The sequence below is a fragment of the Neovison vison genome, chromosome 11, assembly GCF_020171115.1.
Source record: "Neovison vison isolate M4711 chromosome 11, ASM_NN_V1, whole genome shotgun sequence".
Taxonomy (NCBI): domain Eukaryota; kingdom Metazoa; phylum Chordata; class Mammalia; order Carnivora; family Mustelidae; genus Neogale; species Neogale vison.
This window is the reverse complement of record NC_058101.1, coordinates 32,571,745-32,592,580: the sequence shown is the minus strand read 5'-3', so window position 1 is coordinate 32,592,580 and position 20,836 is coordinate 32,571,745. Positions and strand designations below refer to the sequence as shown.

The following is a 20,836-nucleotide window of genomic DNA, read 5'->3' as shown; positions in this document are numbered from 1 at the left end:
GTGGGCTGAGTGTAAATTCTTAAAGACAAAATTACCTTCACAATTAAAAAAACAAAAACCAAAAAAAACAAAACAAAACAAAAAAAAAACCAAAAAAACCCCCAAAACCCAAAAAGCTAAACAAAGCAAAATGAATAGACTTCATGTATGTGGCAATGACCTCCTCCCCTTTTTAACACTATATAGATGGGTCAACCTAGGAAACCATCAAGATGATTTTTTCTTTTTTTAATTAACTTGGCATGTCTTTTAAACTAAAACAGCATTTTGAGCACATCATTTGAAAATCTGCTCACCAAGTTTTCAATTCAAGCCTGTTCCTGCGCTGTCCTTAAAAGAGGAAGTAAAAGAAACAAATTCATAAAGACAGAGAACAAATCAGCTGTAGTTACCAGAGGGGAGGAAGTGGGGTATGGGTGAGACTGGTGAGTGGGTTAAGAGGTACAAACTTCCAGTTATAAAATAAATAAGATGAAAATTCAGCATAGGGAATAAAGTCAATAATATTGTAGTAAGTTTGTAGGGTGACAGATGGTAATTACACTTAAGTGCGGTAAGCATTTGGTAAGGTATATAATTGTTGAATCATTTTATTGTACACCTGAAACCAATATAAAATTGTATGTCAACTGTACTTCAGTTAAGAAAAATAAAGTTCTGGGACACCTGCGTGTCTCAGTCATTAAGCGTTTGCCTTCAGCTCAGGTCATGATCCCAGGGCTCTGGGCTCCCTGCTCAGTGGGGAATCTGCCTTTCCCTCTGCCTCTGCTCTTCCCTACTGCTGGTGCTGTCTTGCTCTTGTGCCTGTGTGTGTTTTCTCTCCCTCTCAAATAAATAAAATCATATATATATATAATATATAAATAAAATAATATATATATATATTTGTTTGTACTTTAAAGAAAAAAGAGAGTAAGCTAAAGTTATTGTGTGGGACTAGAGCATCATAATTGGAAACTTCTGGTCATAAGCATAGTAATAACAATGAAATCATTTCTACAAAATATAAGAGGAAGAAAAATGATATTCTTAATTCTGAATACTCCTTATCTGGTGATCTGGATGCAATGAAGTCTATGCAAGCAGAGAAGTTGGAGAAGTTGAGGTTTATTTAAGATGAGATGAGGGTTTTAACAGTGATTTGGACTTTTGTATAAGATTTCATTATCTTCAAGGTGCCAGGGCGGCTCAGTTGGTTAAACCTCTGCCTTCAGCTCAGGTCCTGATTCCAGAGTCCCGGGATCAAGCCCTGCATCAGGCTCTCTGATTACTGGGGAGTCTGCTTCTCTCTCTCCCCCCGCCTCCAGCTCCCCCTGCTTATGCTCTTTCCCTCTGCCAAATAAATACATAAAATCTTAAAAAAAAAAAAAAAGATTTCACTATCTTCTGTCACATTTCCTTCACAAAATGGGGAGAGAAAACAAGACAGTGTAGGTGCCTGAACCTGACTCACTGTCGGCTCAGTGGGAGGTTTTAATTAGAAGCTCTTCTCTCCATAAGAAAGAGAAAATGAGAAAAAGGTGTCAGTCTCACCCATTGATAGTCATAGGAATTAGGCACATTTCCTATGAAATGTTTGTTTACTCTCAAGGGACACAAATAGAATATGCTGTTTAAAAATTCTTTCTTGTGGCAAAAACGTGGAGAGACTTCAGGTTTCAGTGATTTGCAGGTTGTCATGTCCATAAGAATTGTCTGGGGTTCTTGGTGTAGAGTTAGGGCTACTGCTCCCTAGTCAGAATCAGTGGGGGTGGGCCCTGGGACACCCCACCCCCACCCTACCACCACCTGGGCATGTGATGCAGGGTATCTACAGGTTTTATTCTGAGAAGTGATGATAATGCATCTTGTTTCCTCTAAGAATTTTAGAAAATTTGATTTTCTTCTTTCCTTTTTCTTCCCTCTCTTCCTCCTTTTCTCCTTCCCTCTTTCTCTCTCTCTTTGTGTATCTCTCTCTTTTGCTATGTTCAACTTTATTTTAGGAGCAGGCAATAATACAGTGATGGAAAACTTGAAGATCTGACGGTTGCCCTCAAGGTATTCACAATTTATTTGTCAGACGTAATGCCATTCATAGGTGATGTAGGAAAGCATAGACTGAAGGGTAAGGGGAGAATAGGAAGGTGCTTGAGAGAGAAAGGGAGCCATACAGTCCTTGATGGAAGTGCAGAGATGTGACAAGTTAGCGGAAGACCTTGCATCATCAGATTGGGGGGCAGAGATACTAGGTTCACTTCTGTTTTTCCACAACATAACTGTGATTTAGGGCAAGTCATTTTATATCTCTGAGTCTCAGCTGCCTCATCTTTCAAAGAAATAAGGAGTGTGTGTATACATATGTATATGATCAGTAAGTTCTCAGGAAGAAGATTTGAAGAAGATTATTCTGACATTGATAGAGAGGAGATAATGCATGGGATAGAAAAATAGAATTAGACGAGTCAGTTAGGGTATAGTAATCTAAACAGAAGGTGATGAGAGTTTAATGTTGCATGGGGACAGTAAGAAGAACAACAATACAGATGTGAGAGAAATTCATAAGGACAACTACAGGAGAAACTGATTTATGATTCGGTTTGATCAATAGAGAGGAATGGATGGAAGCTGAGTTCAGGACCCAGTAGAAGATGAACATCCCAAAGTCATAAATGGAAGATCAGAAGAATATGGGTTTGGGGAAAGGTCTTATTTTAGACTTGCTGAGTTTGAGGTTATGTTAGGATTTTTAAAAATATTTTTATTTATTTATTTGTGGGGAGAGAGAGAGAGAGAGAAACAGATTCCCCATTGAGCTGGGGGACTGACAGGGGGCTCAATCCCAAGACTCTGAGATCATGACCTGATAGTTGAAGTTGAAGGCAATCAAATAGGTTAGTCCTTCAAGGGAGATAATTTTACAAAAGATATCAAAGATTCAAAGATTCAGTCTTTTTTTTGGTAAAGATTTTATTCATTTATTTGACAGACAGAGATTCACAAGAAGGCAGAGGGGCAGGCAGAGTGGGGCAGAAGCAGGATCACTGAACAGAGAGCCTGATACGGGACTCGATCCCAGGATTCTGGGATCATGACCTGAGCCGAAGGCAGAGGCTTTAATCCACTGAGCCACCCAGGTGCCTCTATGTCAGGATTTTGTTTGTTAGACTAGCTCAGGTGAGAAGAAAGCAAAAAAACATTATTGACCTGGGAGCCAGGAGCAGGAAGGTGATAGTTGAAGGTAATCAAATAGGTTAATCCTTCAAGGAAGATAATTTTACAAAAGATATCAAAGATTTAGTCCTGAGAAATCCAGTGATCAATAGCAGTTACTTACGCATGACTGTCCAAGATAAGGCAATGCCATCCATTTTGTTTGAACCTCGTAAGAGCGGGGTGATGTGGATGCAGGAGGCTTTTAACTACTATATGAATGTGAGAATCAATTTGTTATAGGTCATTTTACTACAGATTAGCGGAGATGGGACTCACAACTAGGTTTCATACCTCCAAGTTCAGAATTCTTAATACCATGAAGTCAAAAGAGAAGAGACCAGCCAGGAATTCCTGAGGTCTTCTGTCAATTATTCTATTCAAGCCTAGGTGATATATGAGTATAGAAATAGACTTTGTCCCAAACATGTGAAAACTGCTAAAAGGTCTGATTTGACCTAAGATGGTTATTTTGGAAAGATGTTTATTTCTGGAGAGAAAAATGAGATCATTATAGTCTGTTGAATCTGGTGAAATCCTGGGTACTGTAACAGCTTCTTTATTTGGTTATGACAAACATGACCAAAGAAAAACAAAAACAAAAACAAACAAACAACAAAACCAAACAAAAACCAAACACACACACACACACACACACAGGAAGAGGAATTTATTTATTGGCTCATGTAAATAAACCATAGCCATGGCCAGGGTGGAGAAGGAAATGAAAATGAATATACTATTGTGAAACTTCCTCTCCGTCTGCTTCTTTCCTCCTTTCTTCTTTCTCAGCATTTGGGTGTGATGAGAAGACCATGCCTGGCACCCTCTATGCTTACATTCTCATAGCTGGGGTAACAGAGAGAAGGATGGTTTCTCTCTCCCAGACCTGGCTGAAGGTATGACTGTGGCATGCAGGTTTGGTATTTCTTTGGAAGGTGGTTGTTTTCTTATAGACATTTAGATACCATTTTAGTAGCAGCTGCCAGGTGGGTGGTGGAGGACAGTAAAGGCAATAGGTGAGCCTTTCCTCGGCATGGCTGACATCTATATAAGCATTTAACCACATTTAACCACATCTCTGCGTTAGTGGAGAGACTAATGTAGAATAATGATGCTCTCTATTCTGTTTTAAAGGTAGTTAGCTATTTTTTAATCCTACCTCATGCTTCACTGCTTTACACACACACACACACACACACACACACAGAGTACTTTTTCATAGTCCGTATTTTAAAAGATATTTTATTTATTGATTTGACAGAGAGAGAGAGAGGGAGAACAAGCAGGGGGGAGCAAGAGTGGGAGAGGTAGAAGCAGACTCCCTGCTATGCAGGGAGCATGGTGTAGGGCTCAATCCCAGAACCCTAGGACCTGAGCCAAAGACAGATGCTTAACTGACTGAGCCCCCCAGGCGCCTGCATAGTTGGTATTTTTAAAATCATCATTAATCTGAATAAAACTATGTTATTTAATTTTAATGGCAAATGCAAGTCTTTTGGTCTTTTCCTTTTCTATATTTTATTGAAAACAATAAAATGAGGAAAAGTGAAATCATCCTTTGGTGATTAGTTTGAATGCATCCTATTTGCTACTATGCAACAGTCAGCCTTCAGGTTTTCTCCTGGGAAGTGGTTTCAATTTAAAAAGAGATAACCACTATAAAACTATCCTGTCCTGGATTCCATACACCTATTGCAATGACCAAGCAACAACAACCACCTGCGTTTTCACCTTGAGTATTTTGCTAAGAGCAAATATGTTATTATATCATAAGCTTGTTAATGACATAGGAAAATATTCACTGTAAATATTTCCTTAAGTAACAATCAATCTGATAAGAAATAGTGTGGTTTTGCTTCTTTTGGTTTGCTTATTTTGGATTAAAAACATCACTTTGAAGAGTTTTCTTTTTTCTTGATTTTCTTCTATCATGCTATATTGTGTTATTGTATTACATTGGGAAGTACATATACTTTAAGATCCGATGTTCAGAGGTTTGAATCTTGGGTTGTTCTCCATTCAACAAAGACATGCTTAGTACATCTGATCATGGTCCAGACATTCTACTAAGTGTAGAGGCTGTAAAATTAAATAACACAAATCGTTCAATCTTAGGAAGGTCATAGTCTCATGGTAAGGGAGGGAGGGTGGCGCAGAGTGAATACTGGGGTGCAAAAGAAGGACAGCATGCATCCCATTGGAGGGAAGAGGGGGAGAGGCTCCCTTGAGAGGTGTTGCTGGCTGTGGGTTGTGTCTGTTGAAAAAGAAGAGTGAACAATGGAGGAAAGTGTATTTCTAGGCATAAGGACGACAGAAGAGAAAGTCAGAGGAACTAAAAGACATGACATGTTTTGGTAAAAATGTTTTGCTGTGTCTAGAAAATTTGGCACATAGTTGGAATTTATAAATATGAGTGAAATAAAAAATGCATGGCAATGAGTGCAATGGAAAACAAAGCCAGGGGACAAAATAAGAGCCACATCACAGAGGGCTTTATGTATTTGACCTTTATCCTGAAAGCTGTGGGAAGCAATTGTTTATTATTATGTTATGCAAAGAGAGGGCATGAGCTCTGGAGAATGGATAGAAAGGGTCTACTTTAGGGACATGGATGCCAGCTGAGAGGCTGTTGCAATCCAGATGAGAATCTGTGGGAACCTGAGTTAAAGCTATAGGAGTGGGGACAGAGAGGAGACAGGATTGAAACATACAGAGAAAGAATTGATAAGAGTACTTGAATTATAGAGTGTAGGGGGCAGTGATAAGAGAAAGCTCTGGAGGAATCAGGACTGTTCCCAGATTTCAAGCAGAGGTTCAGTAGGTATAATGACAATGGTGAGCTTAGCTTCAGGCATTCTGAATTCAAGTATAGAGGTATATCCGAGCAGAAATGTTCCATAGATAACTGGATTTCCAATCTGGACTGTTGGAGTGAAGTCAGAGCTGAGGCTATATCCTTGAGAGTTTATTACTCTTCAGTTAGCTCTTGGGGATTTGGATGAGATCATCCACAGAGAAGGAGGTAGACCAAGCTGAGAGCCCATGGGATCTGGAGTTCGTAAGGGAAGAGGGGCTCTAGCTGAACATGGAGAGGGAGTAGCCTGACATACAAGAGAAAATCTAGGAGAGGAGGCATTACTTATGCCAACAGGAAAAAATTTTTATGATTATGTACCTTGAGCAAATTTATGATCTCTCTGTGACTTTTTTACTTTGTTGGTGAAAATGGAATAATGATCTCTGTTGCATTCTATGTTATGAGGTTTGTAATGACAATAAATGCATTCATTTGATATGATGTCTGTGACATAAAATTCATCAGTTTTTGTTTGTTGGTTTGTTTGCTTGTTTCCAGTATTGATCAGGTCACTAACAAAATTGTTCATGATAAGATCTTCCACTTAACGGGTCTTATTATTTTGTTCAAAAAATTGGTCATATTTTTTTCTTAATAACTGAATCTCCAAAATTCAAATAATGAACTCCAGCTAAGAACTCTGGTATCAAAGCAAGCAGTGTCTGTTGAAGAATATTTCCAGAAGTTTATTTTCTTCCTTCTAATAATATTGTGATTAATATTATTTGAAAACAACTGCACTGGGGGGCCTGGGTGGCTCAGTTGGTTAAGTGTCTGCCTTTGGCTCAGTTCATGATCTTGGGGTCCTGGGATTGAGTCCCGCCTGGGGCTTCCTGCTGAGCAGGAAGCTTGCTTCTCCCTCTGCCCTTCACTCCACTCTTTCTCTCAAATAAATAAATACAATCTTAAAAAAAAAAAAAAAACCCAAACCCACCTGCATTTCATACTTGAATATGCAATCAATATCAAGTAAACTTCCTTTACAAAATTACATTGGTCATCCCAAATAGTATGGTATATACTTGAAAAAAAAATAGGACTTGTAAGGTTTCGAGCATTATTCTTTACATCTGCTTCTGTGGGCTTTGTGTGCCTTACAATTTAGTTGCTTTTATTAAAGCAACCTAATTTAGGGAAATTTGAGAAGAAATGGAAAGGCAACATTTTCTTGCCTTTGAAATCTTATTTGTTTGTTCTCTTTGAAGCTGAACTGAAAAATTAGCTTGATGCTTTTGGGGAGAACACAGACAAATTCAACCTCTGGCTTTAGGTAGAAATTTCAAACATTTTCATCTGTGTTTTCCTTTTCATGTAACACAAAGTACCCCCCTCATTTGGTCATGCTTAGTGTCTGGTTTTCAGAGCAATTTCTAAGGCTTGTTTGGAGGAAGCAAAGCATATTTCTAGCAAGCAGTAGAAAAGACAGAGAAAACACACTGGATAGATAAAGATCAGGTGAATTTTTTTTTTTAATGCACTTGCTTCTTTTTTAGTACCCTTTCCATTTATTCAGTAGCAACTTGGAGAATGTTCTACTTACAAGTAATTGTGTCAAAGGTCTTAGACGAACAATGTGTTTCATGCCTACCTTACTAGAATTGCCTCGTTTCCTGTTTATAAGGCACATTGATAAACACAATGAGGAAGATGGAGCTCATAACCAGAAGCTCGAGTGTATTCTTGACATCGTCGTACCTTTGTTCAAGTTGGATTAGATGATCTCCAAGTTTCCCTTTTGTTTTAAGATTGTATAACTTGCAGTCCTTTTATTCCTATACTCATGATCCAGTATCTTAAAATCTGTCTATCTATGGTAGGCTAAATAATGAAGTGGCCCCACCCCCAGCTCCGGCAAAGGCGTCTATGTCCCAATTCCTAGAACCTGTGAATATGTTACATTAACGAAAAAGGACTTTGAGAATGTGATTGAGTTAGAGGTCTGGAGATGGGAAGATTATCCTGGATTATTGGTTGGGCCTGATGTCATCACAAGGGTCCTTATAAGAGGTAGGCACAAAGATCAGAGTCAGGAAGGGGATGTGGCAATGGAAGCCGAGGCTGTTCTAGCACACTTTGAAGATGGGGGAAGGGACTAAGAGCCAAGGAGTGCAGGTGACCTCTAAAAGCTGGGTAAAGGAAGCTAAGGGATTTTTCCCTAGAGCCTTAGTGAGGAGCATAACCCTGTTGATCCCGTGATTTATTCCCAGTCTCATTTGGGACTTCTGACTTTCAGAATAGCAAAGCTATTTTTGTTGTTTTAAGTCACTCAGTGTGTTTATGGGAATTTGGGAATTTGGGGAATTTGGGAATATGGGAATTTGGTGCCTCAGCCCAAGGAAACTAATACATTATGTATCTAAAATCCATATATATATATCTATGGATTTATTACAACTAATATTATACAACAATATATCTATGAATTTATTACAACTAAATTGTAAGGCACATAAAGCCCACAGAAGCAGATGTGAAGAATAATGCTCGAAACCTTACAAGTCCTTTTATTTTTCAAGTATATACCATCCATATATATATCTATGGATTTTAGATACATAATATATATATGGATTTTAGATACATAATGTATATATGTATATATATATATCTATGGATTTTAGATACATAGTGTATTAGTTTCCTAGGGATGAAGCATATATAGATATAAATATAGATATAGATATAGATATATCCTGGAGTTTCATATATGTCCTATATTTGTCCCTCCAATTCCTTGTTCTCTACCAGATGAGATGGGGTATAGATACATTCAAACAGAGTCAGTGCTTGAACAATAGGACCATATAAAGATCTGAGTTCTAAGAATTACTCAGGTCAAATACTAGGACCATCATAAGCTAGTCGTCTGACATTAGACTTGTCACGTACTTCTTTGTGCCTCAGCCTCCTCCTCTGAAGAGTTAGGATAATGAGCATACCTATGTTCCTTGTGGAATTGAAGGACTCAATGCTCATAAAATACATATATCAGCTCTGAGTGGCAGCTTCCAAGCTTCCCATAGAGGGCTTCCCAGCAGTTTCTTCTCCTGTATGTAGTATTTGGAGTCTGGGGAAGAACATGTTTAGAGGAGGTTGGAATCATGACAAGCAGAATAGTCTGGGGGACATGAGTTATATGTGGAAACCCAAGGAGGAGGTAGGAATAAGGATTTGCCTGAGGCTAGGTCTGATTTTCTCGACTTCTGAGTTTTCCCCTGCCTTTGTTGAACTTGGTTCTCAGTCTATTCTGGGAATTCCACAGAGACTAAGATCCCTTCCCTTCATCACCCTGATATTTATGGAACCATCAAGTTGAGGGGAGATGCAGGTACTACCTCTAAAGTAGGTTCATAACATCCAAACCCACGAAAAGGGACTGATTATTCAAGCATTTTCTTGGATGGAGAGAATTGAAGAAGAGTTTAATCTTTCTTTGTTTGGTTTTTAATCCATGATATGTATATATTTGGCAGAATGGGAGGAAAAAAGGCACCTGTATCTTTAAGAAAGAGCACTGGATTTTTGCAAAGTACAAAGATGAAAGGCATGAAAAAAATGGTGGAGGCAAGGCTATCTAACCACTTATTATTCTGGAACACTTTAGTTCCTTTTCTTCTTGTTTTGTAACTTGAATTTTTCATAGGATGTGAGGGGAAGTATATTTTTTTCAATGTTTCCATTTGTGGTATGTTCCTAATTCATTCGCTCCCTGGCTTTTTACTGTTGTAAGCATATCACTTCAGGATTGGATGCTTTAGAATATGATGACTTGGGCACTTACCTTGATGTCAGTGTTAATCTGAAGTGTTATTTGCAGAATAACAAATGCTAATAAATCATATCTGTGACAATGTCTATAGAAACCCAAATATTTCTATTGGAGGAGATGCTTTTGTTTGCTGGTAGGAAGGTGGTTTCCAGTAGAGACCAGTTCCTTTTCTCCCATCTGTGTGACTGGGCAATGACGAGAGCTGCTATGTTTCTGGAGTATTATAATTTCCAGTGTGCCTTCAGAAGCATTTTACATATGCTCCTACAACTCCTTCGTGGGCTAGATTACAGCTATTCCTGTATTAAGAAGAGAAAACCTAGTTCCAGAAAAGTAAACTCATTTCCCCAAGTTCATACTGCTAATCAAAGCATTGGCTCGAGATGGGTTTTCTTTCCACTATGTGTTGCTTCCCCCCAAAAAGTTGATTCAAGTAAGTAAAATGGGAGTCTAAGTTTCCCCCATATAAGATGTACGTACAGATTCTTCAGACTAGATGCAACATCACAAACTCAGATCTAAAGGAGCATTGCAGGTAATGTTAATACAAGAAATAGTCTAGATGTAAGGGAATGGTTATTACATGTGGCTTCTAGAGACACGTGCCCCTCAAGTGGGTAGTTGCCACCAAGCCTCAGTTACAGTTTTTGCACAAGAAGGCAATAGAACTAATGTTATCAGATTCTGTTTTTTCAAGAACAGGCAGAAATCCAGATTTTCAAGTGAAATCTCCCTGTGTTTGATTAGAGCTAAACTGGCAGAGCTATGGCCTTTTCTAAGGTCTCTGTAGTAGGGGAATGGGACACCTTCCTCTTCATGAACTCAGATGTGCTGTAAAATCAACATCGTTTCCATTTAACTCTTTGGAAAAATCTTTTTTGTTTGTTTGTTTGGTATGGAGAATTCATTAGGTTCATTGACTTTTCAATTAATGTCTAGGCCAATTCAATAATTGATTTGGACAAATAGATAATTCCTGAAGTAATAATGGAAATTCATTTATTTATAGGATCTTAGAGCATTACAAATACAGAAAACACACTATCCAGAAATTCTTGCCTGCAAAGATTGTGCTCATGCATTTCTTTCATGCCACCCAGGGGACACCCAAATTTAGAAAAGGAAAGATTTTTATGGCATCTAATATATATATGCTCCACTTGGTTGTTTTCATTCTTAGAATTGACGGCACATTCAGTCAGATGTAAATTGTAATTTTAGTCATTAAAGAGATTGATTGATTATTATTTATATGATTATTATGCGAGGCTCAATCCTAGGACCCTGAGGTCATGACCTGAGCCAAAGGCAGATGCTTAACCAACTGAGCCACCCAGGTGCCCCAAAGAGATTTATATTTTGATCACTGTGTAATTATGAGATTTAACTTTGCCATTCTAGCTTATGAGGTTGATGACATATGTGAATTTGGACTTGGTGTTCTGTAAAAAGTTGTGTGCAAATTGACCTCCCACAGCCAAAGAAGCTGTGAGACTGAAGAAAAAGGCCCATAACTCCAGCTTGATAAGAAGTAGTTTATTAAGGGGACCTATGGACAGAGGTCTTGGGCTGCTGCAAGAGGAGTGGATCTCCATAGCTCTTCTTTCCGGTTAAGACCTGCTTGTGTAGCCTACAGCCTCAGAGTACTGCTGGGGAGCCACTGGGGGAACTGTTGGAGAACAGTTGTGTGTCATAGTCATAGCTTGGATCAAGGACAGTAGGCCTCCAGGGTGTACCTAAGGACCATTATATGGTTAAGCAAAAAGAAAGAATGTGGGGAGAGGGTGCTGTGCTCAAGAAGGCTTCAGGTCACCGGATGGTCATCATGGCAGATTTGTCCAAGATGATGTCAGTCTGGTTCATACAGTTGATTGTAATGACAGGGGTGATAGTGTTGCTGCTGGTGTTGTTAGTAGCATTTTACAGTAATAATGATAGTAAAAATCCAAAGGTTCCATTTACTGAGTGTTTATTATTATTATGCATCAGGTTTCATGCCAAGTGTTTTTCTATTCATTAAATCATCGAGTCCCCATAAATCCTCATGAAAGAGGCATTAATATCCCCATATTACAGATCAGAAAACTGAAATGTAAAGAAATTAAGTGACTAGTCACGATTATCCAGTTATTAAGAGGCAGATTCAAATCAAGTTCTTATTAAATGTGTGGAAAAGAGGCCAGAAGCTATTTATTAAGCATCTACTATATACCGGATCATATTTGGGGTTCTTAGTTCTAGTGAGCCAAACTAAGTTCCTGCTTTGTCGGGGTTATATTTTATTTGGAGGGAACCAAAAGTAAATCAATAGACAAACACGATATAATGTCTAGGAGTACTAGGTATTCTAAAGGAAAGAATTGGGTATGAAGATAAAAGGCCCATTTTTTAATGAGATGATCATGGAAGGTCTGTATGAGGAGGTGACATCTATCCAGAGATAGTAGAATGACAGAGGGATGAGCAGTGGTAATTTCTAGGGCTGTTTCTGTGACAGACCCTCCATGCTATAATCCACCACTCAGTTCTAGAACAGTACAGCCCATTGGTTGGTTGTATTTAAGAGGGTTATGTAAAGCATCTTCTTATGGTAAGAGCAAGGACTTAGGAAGCAGACCCAGATTGAAATTTTGGTTCTGGTCCTTTTCCCCTCAGGTATTTGGGCACCTTAAGTTCATTCCAAGCTTTCATTCCCTTAACTGTAAAATTTGAATTATAATCCTTATGTCATGATAAAGGAAAATTGAACATGTCAGGTTCTAAGCACTACATGTAGATATACAAGGGTCATGTCATAACTAACCTTATTATAATTATTTTTATAACCTGTGTCTTATGAAGGGACACAGAGAATTTCGCTGGGGTGCCTCCAAGAACATGCGTACAGCTATAGGGGTTTACAGAATAGCATGGAGAAGGAGAGACACAGAGAGAGATGTAAAATTCCCTGCCCTTTGTAAAGGTTTACAGCCCTGCTTCCACGGGCATGCACCTGCTCTTTAAGATGGCAGCTCTGGAGCCAGGTTGGCCTATTGCCTGATAATCAAGAAGTCTGGATCTGGTCCCAGTTTGCCTTCTGATATGCTATATGGCTCTGAGCTCATCATTCCTTCTCTTTGTTTTCAGGTAGAGGAGAAAAGATCTCTCCACCTTCTCCATCTCAAAAGAATGTCTTTAGCCTGAAAAAAAAGAAAAGTAAAATGCACCTCTTGTGATGTTACTTCCTATTATATTTGGGAGCATAAATTAGTGAAGGGGCAAACCTCTTTAAATCACAAACATTATCTCACAGGCAATGACTTCGGTCTATAGCCATCTGTGTTTGGGCAACAACTTTATTCTGGGGAGGGAGTAATAAAACAAGAGGGTGGTTTAGTGGTTCATCTTGGCTCAGTGGAAACATGTGGTTTTTGGAAAGGTGTACACGGGGTTTCAGGTTTCTAAATTGCTTAATTTTTAACTCTGTCATCTTGTTTAGGATACTTATTCCCCCTTGAACTTAGGTTCTCCATCTGTGAATAAAGCAGCCACAACATGTCAGGTATTGTGGGGATTAAATGAATGTAAAGTTACCAGAATTATGTCTGCCATGAACATCTTAAAATGTGACTTTTCATTTTTTTTATTATGTTCAGTTAGCCACCGTATAGTTCATAATTAGTTTTTGAAGTAGTGTTTAATGATTCACTTGTTAAGCATAATACCCAGTGCCCATCATAGCATGTGCCTTCCTCAATACCCATCATCCTGTTACCCCTTTCTCCACCCTCCTCCCCTCTAAAACTCCTAGATTGTTTCTCAGGGTACATAGTCTCTCATGTTTCATTTGCCTTTCCAATTTCTCCTCCTTTGGGTTTTCCTCCCCTTCTCTATGTTCCTCTGTGCTATTGCTTATTCCACATATGAGTGAAACCATATGATAATTGTCTTTCTCTGCTTAACTTACTTTGCCTAGCATAATACCCTCCAGTTCCATCCATGTTGATGCAAATGGTGAGTATTCATCATTTTCGATGGTGAAATAATATTCCATTGTGTGTATGTACTCCATCTTGGTTATTCGTCTGTTGAAGAGTATCTTGGCTCCTTTCATAGTTTGGCTATTGTGGGCACTGGTGCTATGATCATTAGGATGCACGTGCCCCTTCTTTTCACTACATCTCTATCTTTGAGGTAAATATCAGTAGTATAATTGCGGGATCATAGGGTAGTTCTATTTTTAACATCTTGAGGAACTTCTGTAAGGTTTTCCAGAATGGCTGTACCAACTTGCTCTCTCACCTAACTGTATAAGAGTGTTCCCCTTTCTCCATATCCTTGCCAACATTTGTTGTTTCTTGCTTTGTTAATTTTTGCTATTCTAACTGGTATAAGGTGGTATTTCATTGTGTTTTGATTTGTATTTCCCTGATGGCTAGTGATGTTGAGCATTTTTTCATATGTCTGTTAGCCATTTGTATGTCTTTTTTTTTTTTTTTCTGAGAAGTGTCTGTTCATGTCTTCTGCCCATTTTTTGACTGGGTTATTAGTTTTTTGAATGTTGAGTTTGAGAAATTCTTTATAGATCTTGGATATCAGCCCTTTATCTGTAATAACATTTGCAAATATCTTCCTGCATTCTGTTGGCTGCCTCTTAATTTTGTTGAATGTTTTCTTTGGTGTGCAGAGCTTTTTATCTTGATGTCCCAAAAGTTCATTTTTGCTTTTGTTTCCGTTGCCTTTGGAGATATATCTTGAAAGAAGTTGCTGTGGCCAAAGTCGAAAAGGTAACTGCCTATGTTCTTCTCTAGGATTTCAATAGATTCTTGTCTCACATTGAGGTCTTTCATCTGTTTGAGTTTATCTTTGTGTATGGTGTAAGAGAATGGTCCAGTTTCATTCTTCTATATGTAGCAGTCCTGTTTCCCCACCACGACTTACTGAAGAGACTGTCTTTTTTCCATTAGATATTTTTTCCTGATTTGTCAAAGATTAGTTGACCCTAGAGTTGAGGGTCCATTTCTGGAGTCTTTATTCTTTTCCATTGGTCTGTGTGTCTGTTTTTGTGCCACTGCTGTGCTGTCTTGGTGATCCCAGCTTTGTAATATAGCTTAAAGTCAGACAACTTGATTCCCCCAGCTTTGTTTTTCTCTTTCATCCTTCCTGCGGTCTTTAGGGATCTTCTCTGGTTCCATAAAGATTTCAGGATTTTTTGTTCTAGCTCTTCGAAAAATGTCAATGGTATTTTAACAGGGATGGCATTGAACAAGTAAATTGCTCTGGGGAGGATAGATATTTTAACAATGTTTCTTCTTCCAATCCATAAATATGGAATATTTTTCCATCTTTTTGTGTCTTTCTCAGTTTCTTTCATAAGTGTTTTATAGTTTCTAGAGTATAGATCCTTTACCTTTTTAGTTAGGTTTATTCCTAGGTATCTTATGATTTTTGTTGCTTTTGTGAATGAAATAAATTTCTTAATTTCTCTTTCTATAGTTACATTGTTAGTGTATAGAAAAGCAACTGATTTCTGCACACTGATTTTGTATCCTGCCACATTACTGAATTGCTGTACTAATTCTAGTAATTTTGGAGTGTGACTTCCCATTTTATTTTTTATTTTTGTTTAAGAACTGCATTCCTGGAGGTGCCTGGAGGCCCCTATATCAGGACACCTTTTCAAACCAATGCCAGGCTGGACAGGCAAAGGGTCAAGTGGAAATAACCCACTAGATTTGCTCCAGCCTTAGGAGCTGGGTCTGCTCCAAGCTGATCCTCTGTCAGGGAGCAGTGGGGACTGATTCTTGGCCTGAATTCAGTGGCAGTTCCTGTGAGTGTAGGGATTCCAGAATTGCCCCAAGATGACGAGGTATGACCATTTCACAGTGCCACTTGCAGGACAGTTGCAGGCTGAGGACATACATTGGCTATTTGGTAACCTCTTTGTCTTGTTCCCAGCAATTTCCATCCCTTGCCAACACATCTACTTTGGCTGCAGGCTCTTGTGAGGCTTCAGGCCACTCCTAAGATTCATCTTTTTAATCAATGGAAAGGAAGAAATGGCCTACCTTTATTATTATCTAGGTCGGCTCTCTCAAAACAAGCAGGCTGCAAATTCCAATGGCTTCTCAGCACTGTCTCAGAAGCATCCATCTTTCATTATGTTATTCCCATGGTAACCCTAGGCAGGGAGAAGAAGGACAGCTAACCATTGAGTGGCTATTTTTAGATTTCTGGCCAGATGCTTTGACAAATCTGTTGAGGGGAGGAGAATGAAACAAATGTAGGAGAGGATTTTTTTTTTTCCAAAGACAATATCACTTAAATTCATATTATAAAACTGGAAAAGACCTTGAGAAATCATTCAACCTACAACCTCAAGGAAGATCTACTTCCAAATCAAACCAAAAAATTGTTCAATAAGATTTTTTGACCATTTTACATAATAACTTATTCTAATAGATAACCAAATTTTCTACCTTGATTTTATCCTGTGTTGAATGTCAGTTCTCAGACCAACAGAGTTGGGAATAGGACTGAATATGATTGCTCAAGTTGTGGGCTACACAACCCTGAGGGAATAATTTATTTAGACTATGCTAATAATGACACCCCTGAGGCTTGTGCAGTGCACTTTCTGTGCAACTATCTACACTGGTCATATTTCACTTACTTTTTTTTTTAATGTAAATTCCTCCCTTCCTCCTTAAAAACCTTCAGGAATTTCCCATTACTTTAAGGTTAAAGTCCATGGATCTTTAAAGTGGTTATAAAAGTACAACATGTTATCTATTCTGCATACCTGTCCAGATTCATTTAGTACTACTGTAGTTCTCTTTCTCTGTGTTTTGGCAAACAAGCCTTTCAACTAGAGCCTCAAGCATGCCATCTCCCTCCCATCTCAAGATCTTTGCACTTACCTATAATACTCCTCCCCATGCTTTCTTACATAATATCTCTAACTCCTTCCTGTCCTTTAAAGCAGAACTCATTTACCAGAAAACACTTTCTCAACCTCTGAAAGAAGAAAAGTGTACACCTTCAATAGTCTCTCCTAACAACTTGTGCATTTCTTTCCCAGTACTTAACAGTTTATGAATCTATATTTATTTCTGTAACTTAAAAAAAACAACTATGAGCTTCAGGTTGTAAGCAAATGAGACTGTTTGCTCACAATTATATATCTACTACCTGTCACCATGTATAGCAAATAAATGATTCTAGTAACTGAATAAATGACTAGCAGTTATTTTAAAGGGACATAATCCCAGTTTCTTTTTAAGTGAAGCTGTCAATGTGATTACAGTAGGCTGCCTTAAAATGTAATGTGCATCCAAATTCCCCAGAGAACTTGTTAAAAATGCAGATTCTTATTCAGTAGATCTAGGGTGAAGCTTGTCATTCTGCATTTCCAACTCGTATGTGACTAGCTCTAGAATTTGGTTGTAGACTGAAATCACCTTAGGAGCTTAAAAATATATATATAACAATTCTGAGATTTCACTCCCCGGTGATTCTGGTTTAATTGTTATATACTTGGCCTGGGTAATGGGAATTTTTAAAAACTCTCCAGCTTAAAACCCCCCAAAACAAAACCTCCCCGGTTTATTCTAATATCCAGCAATCTTGGAAATTCACTGATTCCAGGCAAAGCTCATCCTTAACAGGAGGTAAAGGGATATTTTTGTTGCCCTTTGTATTAACATCATCCAACATGGCTACCTGATAGGGGTCCATCTTATTCCTGTTTTTTAAATGCATATCTCTTAGAGACAAACAGCAGAGTGTTACCTAGCATTTGTTGTGTGACCAGAGATAATCCCATAGGAGTTGGTTAATGTGGCAGCAGATTGGTCTGATCTTAAACTTTCCCACCTCTCTTCATGGGGGAAATTTATGTCTTATCAACTATTTCAAAAGTAAGTGTAGTTATTGAAAGAAGTGGAACATTTTGGTAGAACCAAATGCAGTTATAGTGGCCTTGCAACCAGAGGGACAATGCATACTTACTCACATAATAGCATCAGAGAAAAGAGAACTAGAGTGCACTTCCAAAACCTGCAGTATTTGTAGTGAGTTTGTTGATTCCCTACTTGCCTATAACCATGAACCTGAAGATGAGCATAGGTTTGGGCATTTGGTTACTTTCTCTGAAGATCAATGCTTTTTTTTTTTTTTTTTTAAATTTAAGATTTTATTTATTTATTTGAGACACAGAGAGGAGAGAGAGAGAGCAAGCATGAGCGGGAGAAGAGGCAGAGGGAGAGGGAGAAGCAGACTCCCCACTGAGCAGGAAGCCCAATGCATCTCTCAATCCCAGGACTCTAAGATCATGACCCAACTGAAGGCAGATCCTTAACTGACTGAGCCACCCAGGCACCCCGAACCAATGCTTTTTAATCTAGAGCATGGTAACAATCCCCCCTTTCTTGTCATTAATTACACTGATTTATTTTTGTTTGTGTTTTTAAGTTTGAAACTTCCCCATTGTGGAGTGTAATCTTTTACACTAGGTAGCTGAGCACAGTAGTACATGTCAAGCCCTACACTGGTTGTTTTCATAGTCTCATTAATTAGCCTCCTGTGTAAACTTGTTAGGTAGATCACATTTTAAAGATGGCAAAATTGAGGCTTACTAGTTCACTCTCTTCCCCCAAATACACAAATGGCCAATGACAGAGTCCCCTTGTATCTGATGCCTTCTCCACCCTGGTGTTAACTCATGGAGTCCAGACCAAATTCGGCCTTCAAATATATTGGTTCACATGGTTTCAATACATTTTTAATGAGGTGCTGCCATCTAGAAAGCAGAAAGTTTCCCATAAAAATCCAGATTTCAAGCTTATATTTAGAATAATTATGTCTTAAAAAAGTAAAATAAAAAACTAAAATAAAATCATCATATCTGACAATATTGAGTAACATGCCTGCCGGCCTGAATCTTGCAGGAAGCTGAGTAACATTTTTCTCTTCCTGCTGACTTTCTACATCTCACTGATACCTCTTTTACTCCTGGCCTGGCCCAGTGTTAATGACACTTGTTTGACCCCTCCAGGTCTCTGGTTTTTCAGCTTAGCCTCTGAACTCTATTGAGGGAAGAAATAAATTTTATTATCAAGAAAAAAAAAAATGACCTCTTCCTTGGTGAGGTGGAGACCATCGCATTGCCATCTTTATGATTTAAGACCTTCTCAGGACTCTGTATATTTGCATGTGATGGACTGATTTCTTTGACTACAGAGTGGTGAAGCTTAGTATCCTTCCTTCTGATTCTAGTATTTAGCTATCTAGAGTGGTTTCCAGTCAAAATTTTGACTTCAGAGGGGTTTCTAAGTTGTGTGGTTGTGTTGCAACAACTGTAGCCTCATGAAAAGCCACATATCTGTTGGACTCAACGTTCAGTTGTATTCCCTTTAGTCTCCTTCAAGGAAGACTGTGGTAAAGAAGAAGAGGCTTTTTCCTAATGTTGTCAGGGCCTAGCAGTGCTGGGCTAATCATCCCAGGAACTTAGTCACTGACTTCTGATGTAGCAGGAAATGTAGAAAGCAAGATTTACACATAGGGAATCTTCTCCTTGGTTTTGAGAGCTGTTTGCCTCTGTTGCAGTGTACCCGTTTCGTTGTTTCCGTTCCATGCCTGGCTCTGACCTACTGCCCACTAGGGTGTTGGTTTCTCTGCACTCCCTCTGAGTCATCCAGTCTTTGGAGCGCCTTCTCACTGCATGTCAGAGCCCTGTCACTCGACAGAGCGCAGGCACATATGCTGTGCTGCTGAAAGAAGATACGCATCTTCTTATTCCCAGAAGATGGTGGCCCAAGGATAAGGCGAAGGATTTTTAAACGGTTAAAAGCTAACCTGACTGTTCTGTTATGTATTTCACTTGGGTTTAAGAGGCCAATCTGGTAACTGAACCCTGTCTAGGGAACATGAGAAAGATAATTCAACCATTCCTTATTTTATCACATGGCATGCCATGTGAGACATCATTGGTTTTAAGATATGCCGTTATTTGATATACCACTGAGAACAGAAAAAAACACTGTCAAGTAAATTATGTCATTTAAATTATGTTGATTGTTCTCCCTTTCTCAAGTACAGATTTTCTAACATAAAAACATGTCTTAGGATCGACAAATATGACACTTCAGCTTTTATTGCATGCCTTTAATGTAGAAGACAAGAATCTTCTATGTGTCAAAATGTTAATTGTCTTAATAAGATAGAAGAAAGTCAATGAAAATATTTACACTACCATGTTCTTCCTTCAGCAACCATCAACTGACCTAGAATTTGACCGCGTAGTGATTTATACCACTTGCCTTCGTGTGGTACGGACAACCTTTGAAAGATGTGAACTGGTTAGAAAGATCTTCCAAAACCATCGAGTAAAATTTGAAGAGAAAAACATAGCTCTGAATGGTGACTATGGAAAGGAGTTAGATGAGCGATGCCGACGTGTTTCAGAAGCCCCTTCCCTCCCTGTCGTGTTCATCGATGGCCATTATCTTGGGGTAAGTACTCCGCTAAGGAAACTCTTCTTTTTTTATTGAACCCAGCCAGGGTTGTTAGAAATCTGTAAGCCTATGACAAGGTGACTTGCAACATAACTCCCAGGACCTTTGCTCCTTTTTTGGAGCTCAGACCAAAGGGATTCAAGCACTTATTTCTATCCCAAATGATGTGTTGCTAACAGCGTTCATCCCTACAGAAGCACGGTGAGATAAAATCAGCATGAAATTGCCTTTTTTAATAGGAACACATTTTTCACTTGTACAGTTGACTTGAGTTTTGCATTATGAAGCTTAGTGTGTGAGATACAAACTATTTTTTAGTGCACACGAGAAAAAGGGAATATTTATAAGATACACATTTATGAATTCTACACCCCATTATCAAACACTCAGTTTCCTACCTAATGAAACTAAGATGGCAGTCCCAAAACAAAATCAGTAAGAAATGAGGCCCGGAACCAGAATTTTATTTGTTTGTTGTTTAAAATTATTCTGGATTTTGGTAATGTGGCAGTGTGAGACCCAGGT

General features: G+C 38.6%; 1 protein-coding gene across 1 annotated transcript in view; it reads left to right on the top strand.

Annotated features, from left to right (window-relative positions):
- GRXCR1 (glutaredoxin and cysteine rich domain containing 1) overlaps positions 1-20,836 on the top strand; it is a 130,190-nt gene that overhangs the window by 57,208 nt on the left and 52,146 nt on the right. The window contains exon 2 of the mRNA XM_044224044.1: positions 20,066-20,308. Within this exon, the coding sequence (XP_044079979.1) occupies positions 20,066-20,308 (243 nt within the window). The remainder of the gene's footprint in view (positions 1-20,065; positions 20,309-20,836) is intronic.